Genomic DNA, 20296 nt, shown 5'->3' on the forward strand with positions numbered 1-20296 from the left:
ACTAAAACATGTTTTTTGACAGAAACTGTGGAGGTTTCCTCCAAAATAAAAGATCAACTGGTTTCAGTCATAAAGGTACAAGGGTTTCTCTTGCAAGTGCTGCAGAAATTATCCATTTATATGCCAAAATTATTGTACAAAAACCTTTAAATATTATTGTATTTGGATTGTTCTACTACATGTTTTTATCAATACATCCATGCATATTCTGCATCATAAAGTTTGGGATTATTTTCATCTGTTTTATACAGTATGTTTCCAAAATAAAACTGCTGTTTTACAGTTTTGAGCATGTGATAGTTTATTGAAGTTGATTGTAAAGCCATTGCTGCCAGTCATTTGATTGTTAGTCTTTATCATGTACTGTTGATCTAAATGCAAACTAGGATCTAATTGAACATACAAGTGTGTATTTATACATGGTGCCAGGTACGACGGTGAAACAACATCGTGTCATCAACGTTGATTAACTTTTCAAAATCAACACCTCATTCAGCGTTAATCCAAGGTCTGCAGAACGACCATAATTCACCCGTGATGCAGGTAAGACGGTGAAACAGCGTCACGATTTCAATTTTGACCCAATTTGCAAAATCGAGAGGTAATTCAACGTTGATTCAAGCATGGTACCTGATGTTGTTTCAACGTTGAATCAAGGTTGAAATGCCGGCTGGGTACATACATACATACATACATACAGTACAGACCAAAAGTTTGGAAACATTACCATTTTTTATGTTTTTGAAAGAAGTTTCTTCTGTTCATCAATCCTGCATTTATTTGATCAAAAATACAGAAAAAAACAGTAATATTGTGATAATAATAGTTTTTTATTTGAATATACTTTAAAAAATAATTTATTCCTGTGACGCAAAGCTGAATTTTCAGCATCATTACTCCAGCGTGATGTGTCGTTCTTGAACGATTCGTTCATTTTGAACGAATCTTTAGTGTGACTCGGGAAGAACGAGTCGTCTCGGGGAGTGATTCGTTCAGTCGCGCATGCGCATTATTCCATGGGTTCTGTTCTAGTCGTAGTAATTCACCTGTCAGTCAATGCAGTCTTGAGCCGGAAAGAGAATTGATTAGTTCATCTCATGAGTCTTCGGGTCGAGTCATTCCTTAATCACGTGACAGACCCATACGCTAAAACCATAGACAGTAAAATAATGCAGAGAATTGAATAGTTCATCTTTCGGTTCTTCGGGTTTTTCGTTCTCCAGCGATGTGACAACATTGGCTAGAGTAATTAGTTAATTTACAACTTTCCTTACAAAATTGGTGCGTAGAACTTATTTATTATTAGTATTATTTACTCTTACAGTAACGTGATGCATTTCTGGTTTCAAATTGTTGCTTTTAATTTCTGTCATGGTGGTACTTTTCCATAACACTGAATGTGGAAATAAAGAGTTGGTTATGCTTAAAATGTTGCTCTTTTTTTTCTGTCTGTTTGTTTTTGTTTAGTTGTGCAGTTATTAAATCAGATTGTCTGTGTAAACCATACTTTTGTAACATATGACACTTTATAAACATTAAAAACACTGTACATACTTTTCAATTGTTGTTAATGGTTTATTTTTGTGCCAGAAAAGCTTTGTAACAAAGAGGACAACTATTCCAAAATAAATTAAAATAATAAAAATGTAAATAATTAAAAATGAAATTAAAATTAAAAGATAATAAAGCCACAGGGTCTAATAACCTTAACAAATGAACTTTAAAAGTACAATATAAAAAAAGAAAAACTAAATATTGCACAACAAGCTTTGCTTTTTTTACATAATAATTTTAAATTAATGCGTTTTAAAATAAATAACACTTTGGTGCCAAAATAAAAACTTTATATCAAAGAGGATAACTATTCCCAAAATAATTTTAAACCATTTGAATAAAAAATAAATGAAAATTAAGAGATACTAAAGCTACGGAGCATTATAACAATAACAAATTACCTTTAAAATCACAACAACAAAAATATTGCACAACAAGCTAGTCTTTTTCTAAATAAATAAAAATAAATAAGCTTTAAAATAAATAACACACTGTGGCTATATTTTTAGGACTTGTTTGCATTATAAAAATAAAAAAAACAAGCTCCCTGACCTTGGATGGGCTGAGTCTGTGAGTTCTTCTGTCTGAGATAATCTGCCCAGTTTTAGAAAAAAACAATTTCAGATGGCACGGATGTGGCCACAATGCAAAGTCTTGTCTTTGTGACTTCAGAAAGGCTTGTGTATACTGGTGAACATCTCCTCCACCAGGCCAGAGGGTCTGATGTGCGGGGTAAGAGTGGCTCTGCAAGGTTGGCATCTCCATCATAGCATCTGAGGTCTCAGAAGAGGTAGCAGAAGCTCAAACTTAACCTCTCGTCAAAGTCTTCCCAAAACATGGCCCCTGCACTGGCAGCGCACCAGGATCTGAAACTCCTCACTCTGAGCTGGGTTAAAACTGTTAAAGCTGAAGTTATCATAACCTTAATGTTTTAAACTAACATTAATAATTCAAATTCAAAATGTTATTTGCTTTTAATGTATGTCATTATGTCCTTTTTTGAGCAATCTTCTTATACATATATTACACCAATATGTCAAGTCTGCCTAGGAAAAGCAATTATTATACCAGCAAACTCAAAATTGGAGTAAAAATGAACAAACTAGTCTATAAATACTTTTTTATTGTAAGCTTGGATTATTATATTATTATATAGCCTAGTGTTTATTTACCGATAGACAGTCAAGAAGACAAATTAATCAAAATTTTATTTATAACAGGGTTTTATTTATTTATAAAATAATAACAAACCACAGATCCTCAACAAACAGTAACAAAAACACAGTGACAGAAATGTCAGAAATAGAGCATGGGGCTGTCACGTGATTAAGGAACGAGTCAAACTCGACCCGAAAGACTCATGAGATGAACTAATCAATTCTCTTTCCGGCTCAAGACTGTGTTAGTTTTGCGTATGGGGCTGTCACGTGATTAAGGAACGAGTCAAACTCGACCCGAGACCCGAAAGACTCATGAGATGAACTAATCAATTCTCTTTCCGGCTCGAGACCGCGTTGGTTTTGCGTATGGGTCTGTCACGTGATTAAGGAATGACTTAAACCCGAAGACTTCTTGTCAGATAAGAGGTGAGGTGAGCTAATCACAGACTGAAGACCCAGGTAAAGAATCAATATTTTTTTCTTTATCTTATAGCATTTTAGTTTTGTATTGTTTGTAGTGTGATCAACGTTTGCGTAAGTACTAGATGTGTTGGGGAGGTAGCACTTAATATTTTAATAACATTTTGCTAAAATGAACGAAATGACTCGAAAAAAGATTCTTTCATTTTGCTGAACGAGACTCAAAAGTCCGAGTCGGTAAAATGATCCGAACTTCCCATCACTACTTCAGTGTCACATGTAACATCAGTCGATCACATGATCATTTAGAAATCATTCTAATATTCTAATTTATTATGAGTGTTGGAAACAGTTCTGCTGTCTAATATATTTGAATAAAAGGTTAAAAAGAACTGCATTTATTCAAAATAAAAAAGTTAAAATTCTAATATATATTCTAATAATATATTTTCTTTACTATCACTTTATCAATTTAACACATCCTTGCTGAATAAAAGTATTGATTTTATTTAAAAAGAAAAAATTACTGACCCCAAATTACTGATCAGTAGTATATATTGTTATTACAAAATATTTATATTTTAAAAATATAGCTTTTTTTTTTTTTACTTTTTATTCAAAGTATCCTACAAAAAGGATCACATGTTCTGAAAAATTATTAAGCTTTGATAATCAATCATCATATTAGAATAAATTCTAAAGGATCATGTGATAACGATCCTAAAAATTCAGCTTTGCATCACAGAAATAAATGACAATTTAAAGTATAATACATTTAAAAACAATTATTTTAAATTGTAATAATACATCACAATATTAAATTGTTTCTGTATTTTTGATCAAATAAATGAGGCTTGATGACCAGAAGAAATTTCTTTCAAACACATTAAAAAATAGTAATGTCTGTACTGTACATGGCATCCACCAATCCTACAATGCGTCGCTGCTGCAGGTTAGGCTGCACTTCAGTCAAAATTTATTAATTTTTTACTAATAACACGTTACTGCCCAACACTGGAGAAACTGACTCAAATGATTCGCGAACCTGCTATGAACTCGCGAACTGAGTCAAATGATTCGCGATCCCGCTACGAACTCGCGAAATGACTCAAATGATTCGCGATCCCGCTACGAACTCGCGAAATGACTCAAATGATTCGCGATCCCGCTACGAACTCGCGAACTGAGTCAAATGATTCGCGATCCCGCTATGAACTCGCGAACTGACTCAATTGATTCGCGATCCCGCTACGAACTCGCGAAATGACTCAAATGATTCGCGATCCCGCTATGAACTCGTGAACTGACTCAATTGATTCGCGATTCCGCTATGAACTCGCGAACTGAGTCAAATGATTCGCGATCCCGCTATGAACTCGCGAACTGACTCAATTGATTCGCGATTCCGCTATGAACTCGCGAACTGAGTCAAATGATTCGCGATCCCGCTATGAACTCGCGAACTGACTCAATTGATTCGCGATTCCGCTATGAACTCGCGAACTGAGTCAAATGATTCGCGATCCCGCTATGAACTCGCGAACTGACTCAATTGATTCGCGATCCCGCTATGAACTCGCGAACTGACTCAATTGATTCGCGATTCCGCTATGAACTCGCGAACTGAGTCAAATGATTCGCGATCCCGCTATGAACTCGCGAACTGACTCAATTGATTCGCGATTCCGCTATGAACTCGCGAACTGACTCAATTGATTCGCGATTCCGCTATGAACTCGCGAAATGACTCAATTGATTCGCGATCCCGCTACGAACTCGCGAACTGAGTCAAATGATTTGCAGAAGGGTCAGATGTGTTCTGTGAGGTCCTGCAAACATACTGGAAAAATGAGGTAAGGAAATCGCTATCTTTATTATCTTTTGAAAATAGTAAAGTATAACCAGAGTTTACAAATGGGTAGCATAAAGGACATGTAACCTGCAGAAGATAAATAAATACCCGTGTGTGTATTTTGCATTGCTTTATCACAGATGATCAAGTTAGATGCTCACCTACTGTCTTGCTGGAAAGTTATGTGTTAATGTCTGTCTTTTAGAGATTTTTCCACATTTTCCTGATATGAATCCCATGCATTAGGTGTGTTATATATGTTTTTATTCTAATAATAGTTTCAAAGTGTTTTCTGAAACATGTAAGTGCAAATGTCGGTACAATTTTAATGAATTAATGAAAATGAATTTAAAATGAGGATTGTTTAAAGCAGTGGTTCTCAGTGTCAGACCCTCTCTAGTGGTTACGCAGGTGAATCACTAAATTAAATAAATATTACAAATAAATATATACAACAATAAATACTCTTATTAGAATAAAACTGCCTCATTTTTTAACGGTAGAGCTGTAGCTGAATAGTTTGGCCTACTACGCTGCTGAAATTTAATGTTGGTCATTATGGTGGAACTTAATATTTAATAACAAATATTTTCTGAAGTGGTATTTGGTATAGAAAGTTTGAGAACCAATGGTTTAAAGAAATGGTATAAAATGAAATCCTGCTTTTTAAGAACTTTTCAGTAAACCATTTCTTCTTTCCCCTTGTAGAGTCATCGAGGATCCAGTTTATTCTTGAAACATTGGTAAGAAATTGTTCATCTGCTACATTGCACTGTCACTTCTGCTAGAGATGCTTTGACCTTTTGTGATAGGTTTTGATTGTACTTCGTTTAATAAAAATGTACTTCATTTGATTTGACTTGTTTTTCTACACTGTAATGTTAGTGTTCTGATTAAAACAGTGTAACTGGGGGCTCTGAAAACACTGCTTATGAATAATTTGTGAATTGTAAACTTTCATCTGAATACATTTAATAAATGTTTAATGAATAGTGTTGTCCACTTTGTTTCCAACTCCACTGTTACTGAACTGTAAAGTGAAAATATTGTGTGATTTATTTTGCAATATCAAAGTCTGTTAACTGATTAAATGTAAATGTTTCTACAGGACGGTACAGAAAGTACACAAGTGGGAGAGAGTGGAGGGGACGGCGTCAGAATGGACCTAGCGCTGGGACTCTTTCAAGGATCACCCGAAGCACGACCACACTATACGCACGAGGCTGTTGGTTCTAACATTTTAGAGTCTCCTTTGGTAGAAATCTCATTCTGCATTCCCCATGCCCTCTCTCACGCTGGGCCCTTGGAATTGTCCTAATTCTTCCCTTCCCTTACAGCGGTCCTGGTTGAAGGTTCCCTTCTCAAACTGTGCAACACATTTTCACTGCACAAATGTACACATCTCTCGTCATGAGACACATTACTAAAACATGTTTTTTGACAGAAACTGGAGTTTTCCTCCAAAATAAAAGATCAACTGGTTTCACTCATAAAGGTACAAGGGTTTCTCTTGCAAGTGCCGCAGAAATTATCCATTTATATGCCAAATTATTTTACAAAAACCTTTAAATATTATTGTATTTGGATTGTTCTACTACATGTTTTTAACAATACATCCGTGCATATTCTGCATCATAAAGTTTGGGATTATTTTCATCTGTTTTATACAGTATGTTTCCAAAATAAAACTACTGTTTTACAGTTTTGAGCATGTGATAGTTTATTGAAGTTGATTGTAAAGCCATTGCTGCCAGTCATTTGATTGTTAGCCTTTATCATGTACTGTTGATCTAAATGCAAACTAGGATCTAATTGAACATACAAGTGTGTATTTATACATGGTGCCAGGTACGACGGTGAAACAACATCGTGTCATCAACGTTGAGTAACGTTTCAAAATCAACACCTCATTCAGCGTTAATCCAAGGTCTGCAGAACGACCATAATTCACCCGTGATGCAGGTAAGACGGTGAAACAGCGTCACGATTTCAACTGTGAATCCAATTTGCAAAATCGAGAGGTAATTCAACGTTGATTCAAGCATGGTACCTGATGTTGTTTCAACGTTGAATCAAGGTTGAAATGCCGGCTGGGTACATACATACAGTACAGACCAAAAGTTTGGAAACATTACCATTTTTAATGTTTTTGAAAGAAGTTTCTTCTGTTTATCAATCCTGCATTTATTTGATCAAAAATACAGAAAAAACAATAATATTGTGAAATATTATCATAACTTAAAATAATTGTTTTTTTATTTGAATATACTTTAAAAAATAATTTATTCCTGTGACGCAAAGCTGAATTTTCAGCATCATTACTCCAGCCTTCAGTGTCACATGTAACATCAGTCGATCACATGATCATTTAGAAATCATTCTAATATTCTGATTTATTATGAGTGTTGAAAACAGTTCTGCTGTCTAATATATTTGAATAAAAGGTTAAAAAGAACTGCATTTATTCAAAATAAAAAAGTTAAAATTCTAATATATATTCTAATAATATATTTTCTTTACTATCACTTTATCAATTTAACACATCCTTGCTGAATAAAAGTATTGATTTTATTTAAGAAGAAAAAATTACTGACCCCAAATTACTGATCAGTAGTATATATTGTTATTACAAAATATTTATATTTTAAAAACATAGCTTTTTTTTTTACTTTTTATTCAAAGTATCCTAAAAAAAATATCACATGTTCTGAAAAATATTAAGCTTTGATAATCATCATATTAGAATAAATTCTAAAGGATCATGTGATAATGATCCTAAAAATTCAGCTTTGCATCACAGAAATAAATGACAATTTAAAGTATAATAAATTTAAAATGTGATGCAGGTAAGACGGTGAAACAGCGTCGCGATTTCAATTTTGATCCAATTTGCAAAATCGAAAGGTAATTCAACGCTGTTTCAACCCTGGTACCTGACGTTGTTTCAACATTGAAATATTGGCTGGGAGGCGTCTGCTAATTGCATAAATTTTAATTTAATTTAATTTAAAATGATTCACACTCCAAAATTCCCGAACTGACTCAAATGATTCGTGAACCCGCTCCGAACTCCTGAACTGATAATACACCCCAGTCCCAGGAGGTTTGTCTGTTTTATCCTTCTTCACTAAAATGTCTTAAAGGGGGGGTGAAATGCTATTTCATGCATACTGAGTTTTTTACACTGTTAAAGAGTTGGATTCCCATGCTAAACATGGACAAAGTTTCAAAAATTAAGTTGTACGTTTGAAGGAGTATTTTTGTTCCCAAAATACTCCTTCCAGTTTGTCACAAGTTTCGGAAAGTTTTTTTCGAGTATGGCTCTGTGTGACGTTAGATGGAGCGGAATTTCCTTATATGTGTCCTGAGGCACTTCTCCCGGAAGAGCGCACTCCCGTATAGCCAGGCTGAGCAGCACAGACATTTCACTGATCAGAGCGAGAGCGTCGCGAAAAGTCACAAAAGAAGTGTGTTTTTGGTTGCCAGGGCAAGACAACCCTGCACAGATTACCAAAAGAGAAACAGCATTAAGGGACCAGTGGATGGAGTTTATTTTTACAGAGCATCAAAGGAGTTGTGCAAGTGTTTTTGTTTGTTCCCTGCATTTCGAAGATGCTTGTTTTACAAACAAGGCCCAGTTTGACGACGGATTTGCGTATTGTTTAATTCTTAAGGATGATGCAATCCCAAGGAAAAAGGGTCACGATCATGTGTTGGAACCGCAGGCGGTGAGTAAAACTGCTTCAAATATCTCTGCCTCCTTGTTAGAGCGTGCGCCTCCCATCGGAGACCCGGGTTCGAGCCCCGCTGGGAGCGAGTCGTTGCTGCTGCTGCTTTCGTTCAGTTTCAGCCTCTGGATCTGATTCTGGATCATAAATAAACGACTGAATCTGACTGTAAGCAATGGTTTGTTTTGAATGATGGGTTTTCCCTCACGATAATGTCACAGCTTCCACATGCTCTCAACGGAAAAGCCTACTGGCGCTCGTGATTCTTTAGCTCCGCCCACACGCCACGCCTCCAGCCGGTCGTGTTTTTACGGGAAAAATCGGTACAGACTATCTTTCTCTTATGAATATAATAAAACTAAAGACTTTTTGGATTTATGAAGGATGCAGTACTACTCTATATGTACTCAAGATTAACAGGATATTGAGTGAAAACCAGCATTTCACCCCCCCTTTAAAATTGCTTGGTTATTGACCAGTAATATTAGGAGATTGTATAAATATACAATAGGAATTTTGTTATTTACTACTTTTTTCAAATTATAGTAAATCTGGAAAATATTGGAGAAGATCAATTAAGTTTTCAGGAGCACATTACTGTGATAAATGCTGAACTATGTAAAAGACAACCTGCTACACCAACATATCAAAAATCTAATGAGATGCGCTAAAAGAGTTGATTTAAAAGAGTTGTTAGTGTAACGTTAGTATTGTTTGAAGCACAGTTAGTTATTAGCATAGTATTGCATCAGTTAGCATAGCTTCAAGTTAGCGTAGATTTATCTGTATTTAGTACAGTGGTCAGGATGGTACGTAGGTGTGTTGCTGGTTGTGACAGCGCTGCTGGACTGCATAGTTTTCCTGGAGACTTTAAAATTAGGCGCCAGTGGTTGCATGCACTTGGCCTGGAAGACCGCGAGTTCCCGCCTAGCGCTGGAGTGTGCAAACTGCATTTAACACAGGATTGCTTCTCCAACGCAATGGAGGTGGAAATGGGCTTCTCCTCACAGCTGGCGCTGAAAAGCGACGCGGTGCTGGAGTTAAGACCGCAGCTTGAGCCAGTTGCTCAAATTGATATGAACAGACACCTCGACATCCTCCACTTCAGGTGAAGGTGGAGGAGAAAAGTCCTCTACTTCAAACGAACGCTCTGTTGCGAAGCTAGTTGCGTCACTAGTCAATCTCACTGCGGGTCTCAGGTTCACGCCCCACCCGCTCAGCCCCACCCTCGGTTCGCCCCCTCCATCTCCGCTTGGCTCTGCCCATTTTTCAAATATTGCCAGTGGGTGGAGTCAGGCTCTGACCAGGGGTTTAGTTACCCCTTAATCTAGAGACTGCTCTTCAAGTTCTGTTGAATGGTTACTCTAATAAATCTATTTATACCGTGGTTTGTCTGAATATTTGATTCTGATTGGCTAAAAGGTGTGCATTAAAATAATTTGATTCACAGGTAGATCCAGTCAGTGTAATTACAATTAAAGTTAAATGTGCTGCTGCAATGACATACATGAAAACAAAACACTTGCAAACGAGATCGGAGATTAAAATAATGTGAACTGTGACATTTTGCATTTATTTTTTTAAATACATTTTTTAAAACCTCAGTTGCATTGCTTCACTGCCACTCATAAATCCTCTCCTGTGTTCTCATGGAGTAGTAAAGTGTCCATTGTGAGCATACTTCAGAATCTCAGCAGAAGTACTTTGATTTTGAAGTATTTTGATTTTTGATGGATGTGATGGAGGTAATGGAGTGCCTCTTTGCTACTTATTTCATATTCAGTGTGGAATACCCCAAGCACATCACTCACATGATGAATTGTGTTGAGCAATACCTGTTTAAACTCTCCAGAAGCCAGGTGTTTCAAGGTTGATTTGTACATTTAAAGCCTAGAATATCTGAAATTACTTTTTGTTTATATAAATAAATGACTAGTTCTATGCACTTTGGGTGTGCTTTTTTTCAGTATTAATGGGTGACTTTTTATGTGAATTACATGTTTACATTTTAGGGTCTTGATGTTTGTCAATTATATGAAATATTTAATCCGGAAAGGACAAAGAAATAATCATGAATGAACCCCTAAAAGGTCATATAAACCCTAAAGGGTTCTTTTGATTGAACCCTTAAAAAGGGTTCTATATAGAACCTTTTAGGGGTTCCAAATATGTAGCGCCTGATAGAACCTTTTTTTCTAAGAGTATATATATATATATATATAATGCAATATCTTCTTATTGATCCACTAGTTCACATTTATCTCAACAAAAACAGCAGACAGGTCTATATATATATATACAATGCACATTAATTTTCTGACAGCAGGAGACGCTTTTGGCAACAACAATTTTTTTTACAGAATATAATAATACAATTCCTGACCTAAATGTGTACATTTCAAGATGTTTTAAGGCTCAGAAATTGGATAATAATATAGGTTTGAAAGCAAGTCAGTGGGCAGTAATAGCATACATTGTTTTCGAGATAACAGGTTCTTAAACATGAGAATCAGATTAATGCTATGATTCATCCACGCTACAAACTGGAAACAGAAGATATAGTTGGTTTGTGCTTATGAATGTAATAAACTCAGTTATCATTATCCTGGTAGCCTTCAGTAAAATCACTGTCTAAAATCATTAAACAGGAGTTTTATTTTTTTATTCACACTGATAGCAAATAATCTTATCCAATAACTTTAAACTTTTTTTTTCTAAAAGTGTCCATTATATTTTGAGTCAAATTCTTACATTTAATCAGTGAATTGGAATAAAAAGACATTTGAGGTTTTTTTTTTCAAGGAAATGAAATTAAAACACAGAAGCTGCATCTGAAGAGGTGTTTAGAAGTATTTACACACGCTTTAATGCAGGACATCAGCATTTAACCTGAAATTACAAATGCATAAATAATTTTATTTGTATTTTATTAACGATGATATCTGAAATGATTTAAAACATGAAAACGAATCACTGTCATGTTGCTCAGAGACATGGAACAGTGCTGTTGCTGTGTTTGAAATGAGTTCTGTTGGAAAATGGAGCAAAAACATGTAATATGGTGTCTACAACAGAAGTCTCTTAATGAACTTCTTGTTTACTGAGCTGTAAACAGCGTCGCTTTTACAAGCGTGAGTTAGGTTACTACTTTGCATATAGACCAGTTGTTGTTTCCGCAGTCATCAATTTAAATGGATATACTGACAAATAAAGTAAATAAACTTGAGATTTATATTGGGGCACGTGCCCCAGTAGTGAGGCCTCTGGAAACATCTCCAAAAACTCTCCACCTCTCAGTGTGGTTTCTCGTCCACAAGGGGGCAGGGTTTCTTCTGGCGCTCTTCAGGAGTTTGAGGAGTATCTAGAGGAGCAGGACTTGTTGAGATGATCAGACTGGAGCTCCGCTCATCCACAGCACATCGCTCATCATCCGGATCCGTGAGAGCGTCGCGATGATGCGGAGCGCGTTGTTCGCTCTGATTGTGTTCGTCGGCTCACTTCAGGCGGATAAACGCGCGGCGGAGATGAAGATGAGCCTGATGGAGTCTTCATCACCATCACCATCATCATCAGCCTCGTCGCTGGAGCTGAACCCCTCCGCAGCGCGGATGCTGAATCGCGATGCTGAAGCTGATGAAGATGCGCGCGCGCCGAGAGTTCCGCGCGGGTCCAAACACAAGCAGCAGCAGCGCGAGCGGAACGCGCACCGACACCCGCGACCGCATACCGACCCCGACGCGTTCTTCACCACGCCGCGAGTGTTCAACGGCTCCCTGCGCGTCCACAACCCGCTGCACCCGCTCACGGAGGAGTCGTACAGCGCGTACGCCGTCATGCTGCTCGCGCTCATCGCGTTCTCCGCGGGCGTCGTGGGTAACCTGGCGCTCATGTGCATCGTGACGCACAACTATTACCTGAAGAGCACGTGGAACTGCGCGCTGGCCAGCCTGGCCTTCTGGGACTTCATGCTCCTGTTCTTCTGTCTGCCGGTGGTCATCTTCAACGAGCTGACCAAGAGGAGACTGATGGGAGATCTGTCCTGCAGGATAGTGCCATACGTGGAGGTGTGTGATCAATCAAAGCACCAATCAGTCAATTAATTAGGCAACCAATCAGGCAGTCTGTTCTTATATGTCAAATATACACACATCTAGCACACGTACATCACAGATATGTCTGTCTGCATTACATCTGCAAGACGTGTTTTTAAAGTGTTTGCTCTTCTGTGATGTCTACAGGTGTTTCCTGTCAGATGTCAAACTGACGTTTAGAAGATGTTTATGATGTAAAACTGATATCTTAGAGATGTTTATCAGATGTTTGTACACAGCAGATGAAGAGGTCTGTTAAAGATCTCTTCATCTGCTGTGTACAAACATCTGATAGACATCTCTAAGATATCAGTATTACATCATAAACATCTAAGACATCTTCTAAACGTCTGTGTGACATCTGATAGGAAACATCCTGTAGATGTATCACAGATGAGCAAACACTCTAAAACACGTCTTGCAGATGTAATGAGATGTGAAACATCCAATTGTATCACTTAGCAAACATTATGAGAACATTACTTTAGAATGTTAGAATGTTATCTGAACGTTCAAGAAACATTTAAATACGCCAGGCCAACTTCCAACCAAATATTTTCAGAATAAATAAATCTATATGAGGCAGAGTGGCTTCAGAGTGAGATCAGATATCTGATAGTTTTTTATTATTTTGTTATCCAAACTATGCATATTTCCTTAACGTTTGGATAGCCAACAACTTTTTAGAACATTTCCAAAAACCGGACGTTATGAGCTCATGGAGAACATTCTGAAATTATGTTTTTAGAACTTAACAGGAACGTTAGCATAACGTTCTTAGAACATATTTTTGTTAGCTGGGTAGATGTTTTTGTGCTAACACTTTGAGAATGTCATTAAAGAATGTTACCTGGGCATCTAAACAAACAAACAAACAAAAAATCCATGTTACTTCAAATAATAAGGTTTCTATCAAAAACCAGATTACCATGGTGCGACGTCCCAAAAAACGTGTCAATACCACAGTACTTTTTTTTTGTAAATGAGCAGACATTAATTATCTCTTTTATTCACCCTTAAAACATAAAACTGTAACTAACCGTCGTTTCTTGAGTTCATTTTCCAGCCTCCTCTTTACAGCACCAGCTCTCCCGATTGTCATGTAAATGAGATATCCGGGTAATTAGCGGCACTAATCGGGCTCATTAGCGTTTTGAATGAGTGTTTAGAGTGTGTTTCAAGGGCAGGATTGTCTATGGAGGGTGTTTGCATGTCTGTTGACCCACTTATGTGTGCTAAAACATTTTATTATATGGCAGTAAATTAACACATTAGATGAGATGCAAATTAATTCAGCCTGTATAATATACACAGTCACTCGGGAATATTAACCCTTATTTAGCCTATATCACACTTACTGACTAGTGATCGCATAACCCATATACCATAGCATTGAATAACTGCATATTCATATACCATGGTACTTAGATGGTTTTCCAATGCATTTCAAATAATATCATGGTACTTCCAAAGTATATGTTAAAAAAAAAGTATCATTGTTTATGTTCAAAAAACATAATCATGGTATCCAAAATCATGGTATTACTATGGTAGATGTCCACAAAACATGGTTTTACCATGGTACATGTCCAAAAACATGAATATATCACCAGAATAGATATGTGGCATGATCACTGTACATGTCTAAAAAAACATGGTATGACCATAGAACTGTTAACCATGATAAAACATGGTATGATCATGGTAAATGTCCTAAAAAAAGTGGTTTTATCATTTTACATGTTCAAAAACATGGTATCGCCATAGTAGACATCCAATAAGGAGTGGTATCACCATGGAAAATGTCTAAAAACCATGTCAGCATAGTAGAAATCCAAAAAAAACATGGTAAACACATATAAAAAATGGTTTTACCATTGCATATATCCAAAAAACAAGGTATCTTCATGGTGAATGTCCAAAACATATATGTTAACTATGGTACATATCCCAAAAGAAAAAAAACTTTTATGGTGCTATAGGTCCAAAAAATGTAGTATTACCATTGTTTCTTGCTGGTCATGTGATTTCATGTCAGTCTGTATGTTGCTGAGGTGTGTTTGTTGATGTGTGTTTCAGGTGACGTCTCTCGGCGTGACCACGTTCACTCTGTGTGCGCTCAGCATCGACCGCTTCCACGCGGTGACCAGCGTTCAGCCGCGGCCACAGCAGATCGAGCCCTGTCAGTCCATCCTGGCCAAGCTGTCGGTGATCTGGGTGGGGTCTCTGGTTCTGGCCGCCCCGGAGCTGTTGATGTGGCAGCTGCAGCAGGAAGTGTCTCCACGGACGGGTCTGCCGGTGGACTCGTGCATTCAGCAGCCATCTGTGACGCTTCCCGAGACGCTGTACTCGCTGGTGCTGACGTACCATCAGGCCAGAATGTGGTGGACCTTCGGATGTTTCTTCTGTATGCCGCTGTTGTTCACCGGCGCGTGTCAGCTGCTCACGCGACACGTCACGAGCGAGAACGCCAAGAGCAAAGCCGCGCGTCCGTCCTCCATGTCATCTTCATCGTCCTCCGCGTCCTCGTCTCTGAAGAAGCAGCGGCGGGAGCGTCAGCTGACTCGTACAGTGGTGGCCTTGGCATCCATTTACGCCATTTGCAGTTTGCCGGAAAACGCCTGGAACATCGTTCTGGCCTACGCAGGCGTGGAGGTGGGCGTGGCCACAAAGGCACTGCTCGCTCTGATTGGCCAGTTCCTGTTGTTCGTGCGGGCGGCAGCGACGCCCATCCTGTTGCTCTGTATGTGTCGCTCTCTCGGACGGGCATTCATGGACTGCTGCTGCTGCTGTTGTGATGAGTGTCTGCCGGATCCTTCGTCGTCGTCCATGTCTTCGTCCACCAATGCCACAGCCGTCTCCTCGTCCCTGTCCTCACCTGTCTCCGTCCAGGAGGAGAAGCTGAAGATCGTGTCGGGGACGTCGCCCGCAGTTTTCTTCGATAAAGTGAAGGATGGTCCACCCGAGCTGATCATCGGAACGCCATGTTGATCTCGGAATGTTAGAATCCGTATCCGTTTATAAAAACTGTGAATGAAATATCGCCCATCGCTAACACTCTTAAAGGGACAGTTCACACAAAAATTCTAATTCCGTTGCCATTAAACGTTCCAAACCTATTTGACTTTATTTTGTTTAAAGATTACAAAAATGTGTTATCACTACATTTTATCAAATTAAAAATATGATCAAATTTAAATATTATAAGCTATAGAATTATCATGCCATGATTCAACGCTGGATGAGGAGAGTTATACGCAGAAATGCAATTTCCCATTTCTTTATCTACGTCCAAAAGGTCTAGTTTTTTACTTTATCACATTTAGCGACTTAACAATCCTTGATTAGTTGCTGTATTTCAGTCTCTAAGTCTATTTTCTTTATAGATCCATCACTTCTACACTACAGAAATACGAAGACGTTTATTGTACTTCATTGGAATTAATAACTAATATTTTGTTTATCCATAAACTTTGTATTGCTGGATGGACCGTTGCGGCAAACTTGAAAACATGTTGTATTTTTATGCACTTAATTAATTTTCATCTTTTAATAGTCAATGAACCAATGGTTTGGAAAAGCAGAAATCATCTTTTCAGATCAATCTTTATAAGTTTTGAAAAAAAAATGTTTTTTTTATTGAGTCTGTCTCACATATCAAAAGACTGTCTGATTCGCTGCTGGAATGAAACGACTTGTGCACGTTTACAAACTCTCAGCGGAGACAAACGACTCTATGAACTATGGGAAAATAGTGAAAAAAACTTTGCAACTTTAACACGTTAGATAGTAATGATTATAATAGCGAAAGTGAACCTGATATAGCTGAACATATTGTTAGCATCGGATCTTTTGTATTTCTTTTTTGTACTCGGTTGCAGCCAATAAAATAAAATACTTTTAAAATAAAATACTTTTTGCTTCTCTGTTTGACTCACACAAACACTCAAAGGATTTGTACTTATGTGACCTGTCTGTGTGAAAGAACTGGACACACAGTTGAACTGCTGTCTCTTGGCCGTTCTGAAGTGATTTTCCTCCTACAGTAGATTCTCAGGAGGAGTCGTGGGGGCCCATAAGGACCGTATTGTTCCCGAGCCGCGGCCCCCGCACTGAATATCAATAGCGGCCCCTGAGCGGTTGCTAAGTGACTGTCACACGCCAGCTTCGGCATTCAGACTCCAAACAGCGGCGGAACAGAAACAGACTCACATTCTCTCAGACCGCCGGTTGTTGTGGAGACGGGACCCTTGCGTAGATGTGGGTAACACGGAGGGGCAGTTCAGCTGTTCTGTGGGAAGAATGGGGTAACAAGTAATCTGGGGTGGATTAAACGCTCTGTGCTGTCACGAACCGTACAGAATGAGGTCAAGAGTGTGTTTTACACTTTAAGAAAAAAAGTAGTAGTAGTTTCAAGCTGATTCTTGGGGCACAATCTTTTAAAGTTTGTTGTCTGGTAAAAAAAAAACCTTAGAACACAAGGGGTGATTAAACCAGATGATATTCAGGTTTCCAAAACTTGATCAGAAAGATTATCTGAGCTGAACGTGAAAACTGGCCATAGAAGGAACAATGTCCACAACAGCGCCCCTTGTGGTGAAATTGTACATAATGTCAAAAACAAATATTTTTTTAATGTTTAGATAATATTATAGTATAATTTTGTGATATATTTGTAAAATGTAAATCTAAAATATTTTGTCTGTATCTGCTTTATATACTATTATTAACGAAAATGCGATTAGCGCACTGTTGCTATGGCGAACTCAGGTGAATGCAATTTCCGTTTTCCTTGTCTAGAGTAAAAAAAAAAAAAGTGAAAATACATGCTCTGATAAACCTGTAATCAAATTAGAAGGTTACATCAACTAATTATAAAAAGTTCTGACTATAAACTCAATCACTACACATATTTTTCTAAACATTATTCATTGACTGATTTTCCAAATTATGTCAACAAAATAGTTTTTTGTTACATTTAACTCACTTCTGTGAACAGTTTTGTCTGTAGACCATTAACTCACACAATGATGGATTGGTATATCTGCCATTCAGTAATATTTCCAAAAGCGCTTGAGCATTTCCTCTGTTGCTATGGTGATCCCCTCAGGCGAACTTTTTAGCACAAAATCAAAATACACGCTGACAAACGTGTAATCTACATAACTAATTATGTTAATTACAGCTACAAACTAACTCAAACACTATCCATTATGGAAGCCCATTTCAGCCACTGGAAAAAAAAAAGGTTATTGTGACTTTTTTTCTCTCACAATTCTGACTTTTTCCTCTTATAAAGTCCAATTGTCAGGGGGAAAAAAGAATATTCTGAATATTCAAGAGTTTTCAGAATTGCGAGTTTATATCTCACAATTCGGACTTGACTTACAATTGTGTTAAAAGTCAGAATTTCGAGATCGAAAACTGCAATTCTGAGAAGAAAAAGTCAATTTCGAGATAAAAAAATCGGATTTTATTCTTGCTATTACTAGTTTAAATCTCATAATTCTGACTTTTTATTTTATTTTTTATTGTGAAATATAAGCTTTATAATATAGTTATAAGGTACAACTTTGAAGGAGATGTTTTTTAATTATTTTTTAGAACTGCAACTTTGTCTCAGAATTGCAAGTTTATATCATGCAATTCAGAGGGAAAAAAGGTTGCAATTAACTTTTTTATATATTTTTTTAAATCAGTGGCAGAAACGGGCTTCCTTAAACCATGTCTTAAACAAACTAATAAACAAAAAACATTATTTATGAATCTTTTCGAAATGAAGCGGTCCCCAGATGTCCACAAAAGAAGGTTTTGTCACATTTAACTCACTTCTGAGAACACTTTTGTTCCTAAACTAGAAACCCACAGTGTCCCTCATAATGGCTTATTTTGTCACAGATATGAATTCATGAATGACAATCAGCATCATAAAACACACATAGAAAACAGTACTGTGGTGTTATGGTACTGAGTGTTTAACATATTCACATTACAGTAGTGTAGTATTACAAAACCGTATTTAATGATGTGTTTTAGGGAAACCACAGTACTATAGTCTCCTCAGAGAGTGTGTGTTTATATTTATTCAAGAGTTGTATGTGTGTGTGTTTTGTGTTGGTTGACGGCTCTCTGACACTGTTTGTTTTGTTCCGCTGAAGTGGACCGAAGCTCCGCGTGAGGTAGCCGTGGAAACCCTCTCAAGGCCGCTCCAGATCACCGCGGGCTCGGCGGAACCGACCGTCAGCAGCGCTGCGGGGCTCGACGTCCGTCCGCGGGAGCAGGAAGACAGAACCGGATCATAGACCCGCTGGACATCCGGCTCGTCAGCGCGCGCTGTCACCGTTTCCGTGACAACACTGACCTCTGGACTTCTCACATCCTACAGGCTGAATAAGAGGCCAAAACCGGTCCAAAACAAACAGCAGTGAGGGGTCTGACGGGATGAATGTAAACAGACAGACCGCGCAGGAACCCAGTTAACTCGCTAAAACTAACAGAGCGCCGGAGCGTTTGTGTACGTTTGAATAAAAAAGAGCGCGAAAGCCGCTGATATGACGTTAGTGTAGTGCGCGGTTTCTATCCCTTACGAAAATTAACCATGGTTTTTCTACAAATAAACCAAAAAAACATGGTTACTATAGTTAAACCATGGTAACCACAAATTAACCATGGTTTCGCTATATTAACCATAGTTTAACCACGGTATATGTTGTAAATCTGTGGTTAGACAAATGGGAGTCAATACGCCAAAAAACCATGGGTTACTACAGTTTTACTATAATAAAACCATGAATGCTGGGGGTTCTGATCTCTGAGACTGTGCAATTTCAGTATGAGATCAATTAATATTTTCTTTTTTTTTGGACAAATATTAAGTTAACATGTATTACTATTTAAGGCGAGACACTGCAGGTGAATAGGGCAAAAAAATAACTAATAGTTATCACTTTACTTACCCAGTTGATTGATTACATTGATTATTGCAAAAAAAAAAATTGTATTACAAGTTTTCAAAAATGTTATGTTTAAATATGCAAATGAGGCATTATTTAATTAAACATGTGCTAATTTGCATAAATGTCTAGTACAAAAATCTGAACACTAGATGAAGTCAGTTTCAAAAAACGTATTTTTTTTTTGAGATATTAGAGCCAAATGTTTTTACAGAGGGAATTCTGGTTATCTTTTTTTGTCACTCCATAATTGAGAAAATACTTTGAACAGCCAGAAAACAATATATTTTCACAATTTTGGGGGGAATAAAATGTTGTATATAATCATGGAAAATTGAACAAATCCCTCTGTAAAAACCTTCAGAATATAGACAGGAATAAAAATGTCAAGTTTGGTGTGTGTAAGTGCTACTGAAGTGGAGATTTATGGCTCAGTGTTGAAGAAAAAACTCATTTTGAGAAAACGGCCTTTAAAAATATGTATTGTAATTGAAATCTATTGACACAAACAGATAAAGTGCTATAAAAGAAACACTTA

The 20296-nt window shown here is 37.4% G+C and overlaps 1 protein-coding gene across 1 annotated transcript; it reads left to right on the forward strand.

Moving 5' to 3' along the window:
* Window positions 1–11543: 11543 nt before the first annotated feature.
* Window positions 11544–16716, forward strand: LOC127942556 (G-protein coupled receptor 37-like 1). The gene is made up of 2 exons (XM_052538347.1): window positions 11544–12778; window positions 14885–16716. The coding sequence occupies exons 1-2, from the start codon at window positions 12167–12169 to the stop codon at window positions 15794–15796; spliced, it is 1524 nt and encodes a 507-aa protein (XP_052394307.1). The 5' UTR covers window positions 11544–12166; the 3' UTR covers window positions 15797–16716.
* Window positions 16717–20296: the final 3580 nt, after the last annotated feature.

Source organism: Carassius gibelio, chromosome A22, assembly GCF_023724105.1.
Source record: "Carassius gibelio isolate Cgi1373 ecotype wild population from Czech Republic chromosome A22, carGib1.2-hapl.c, whole genome shotgun sequence".
NCBI lineage: Eukaryota > Metazoa > Chordata > Actinopteri > Cypriniformes > Cyprinidae > Carassius > Carassius gibelio.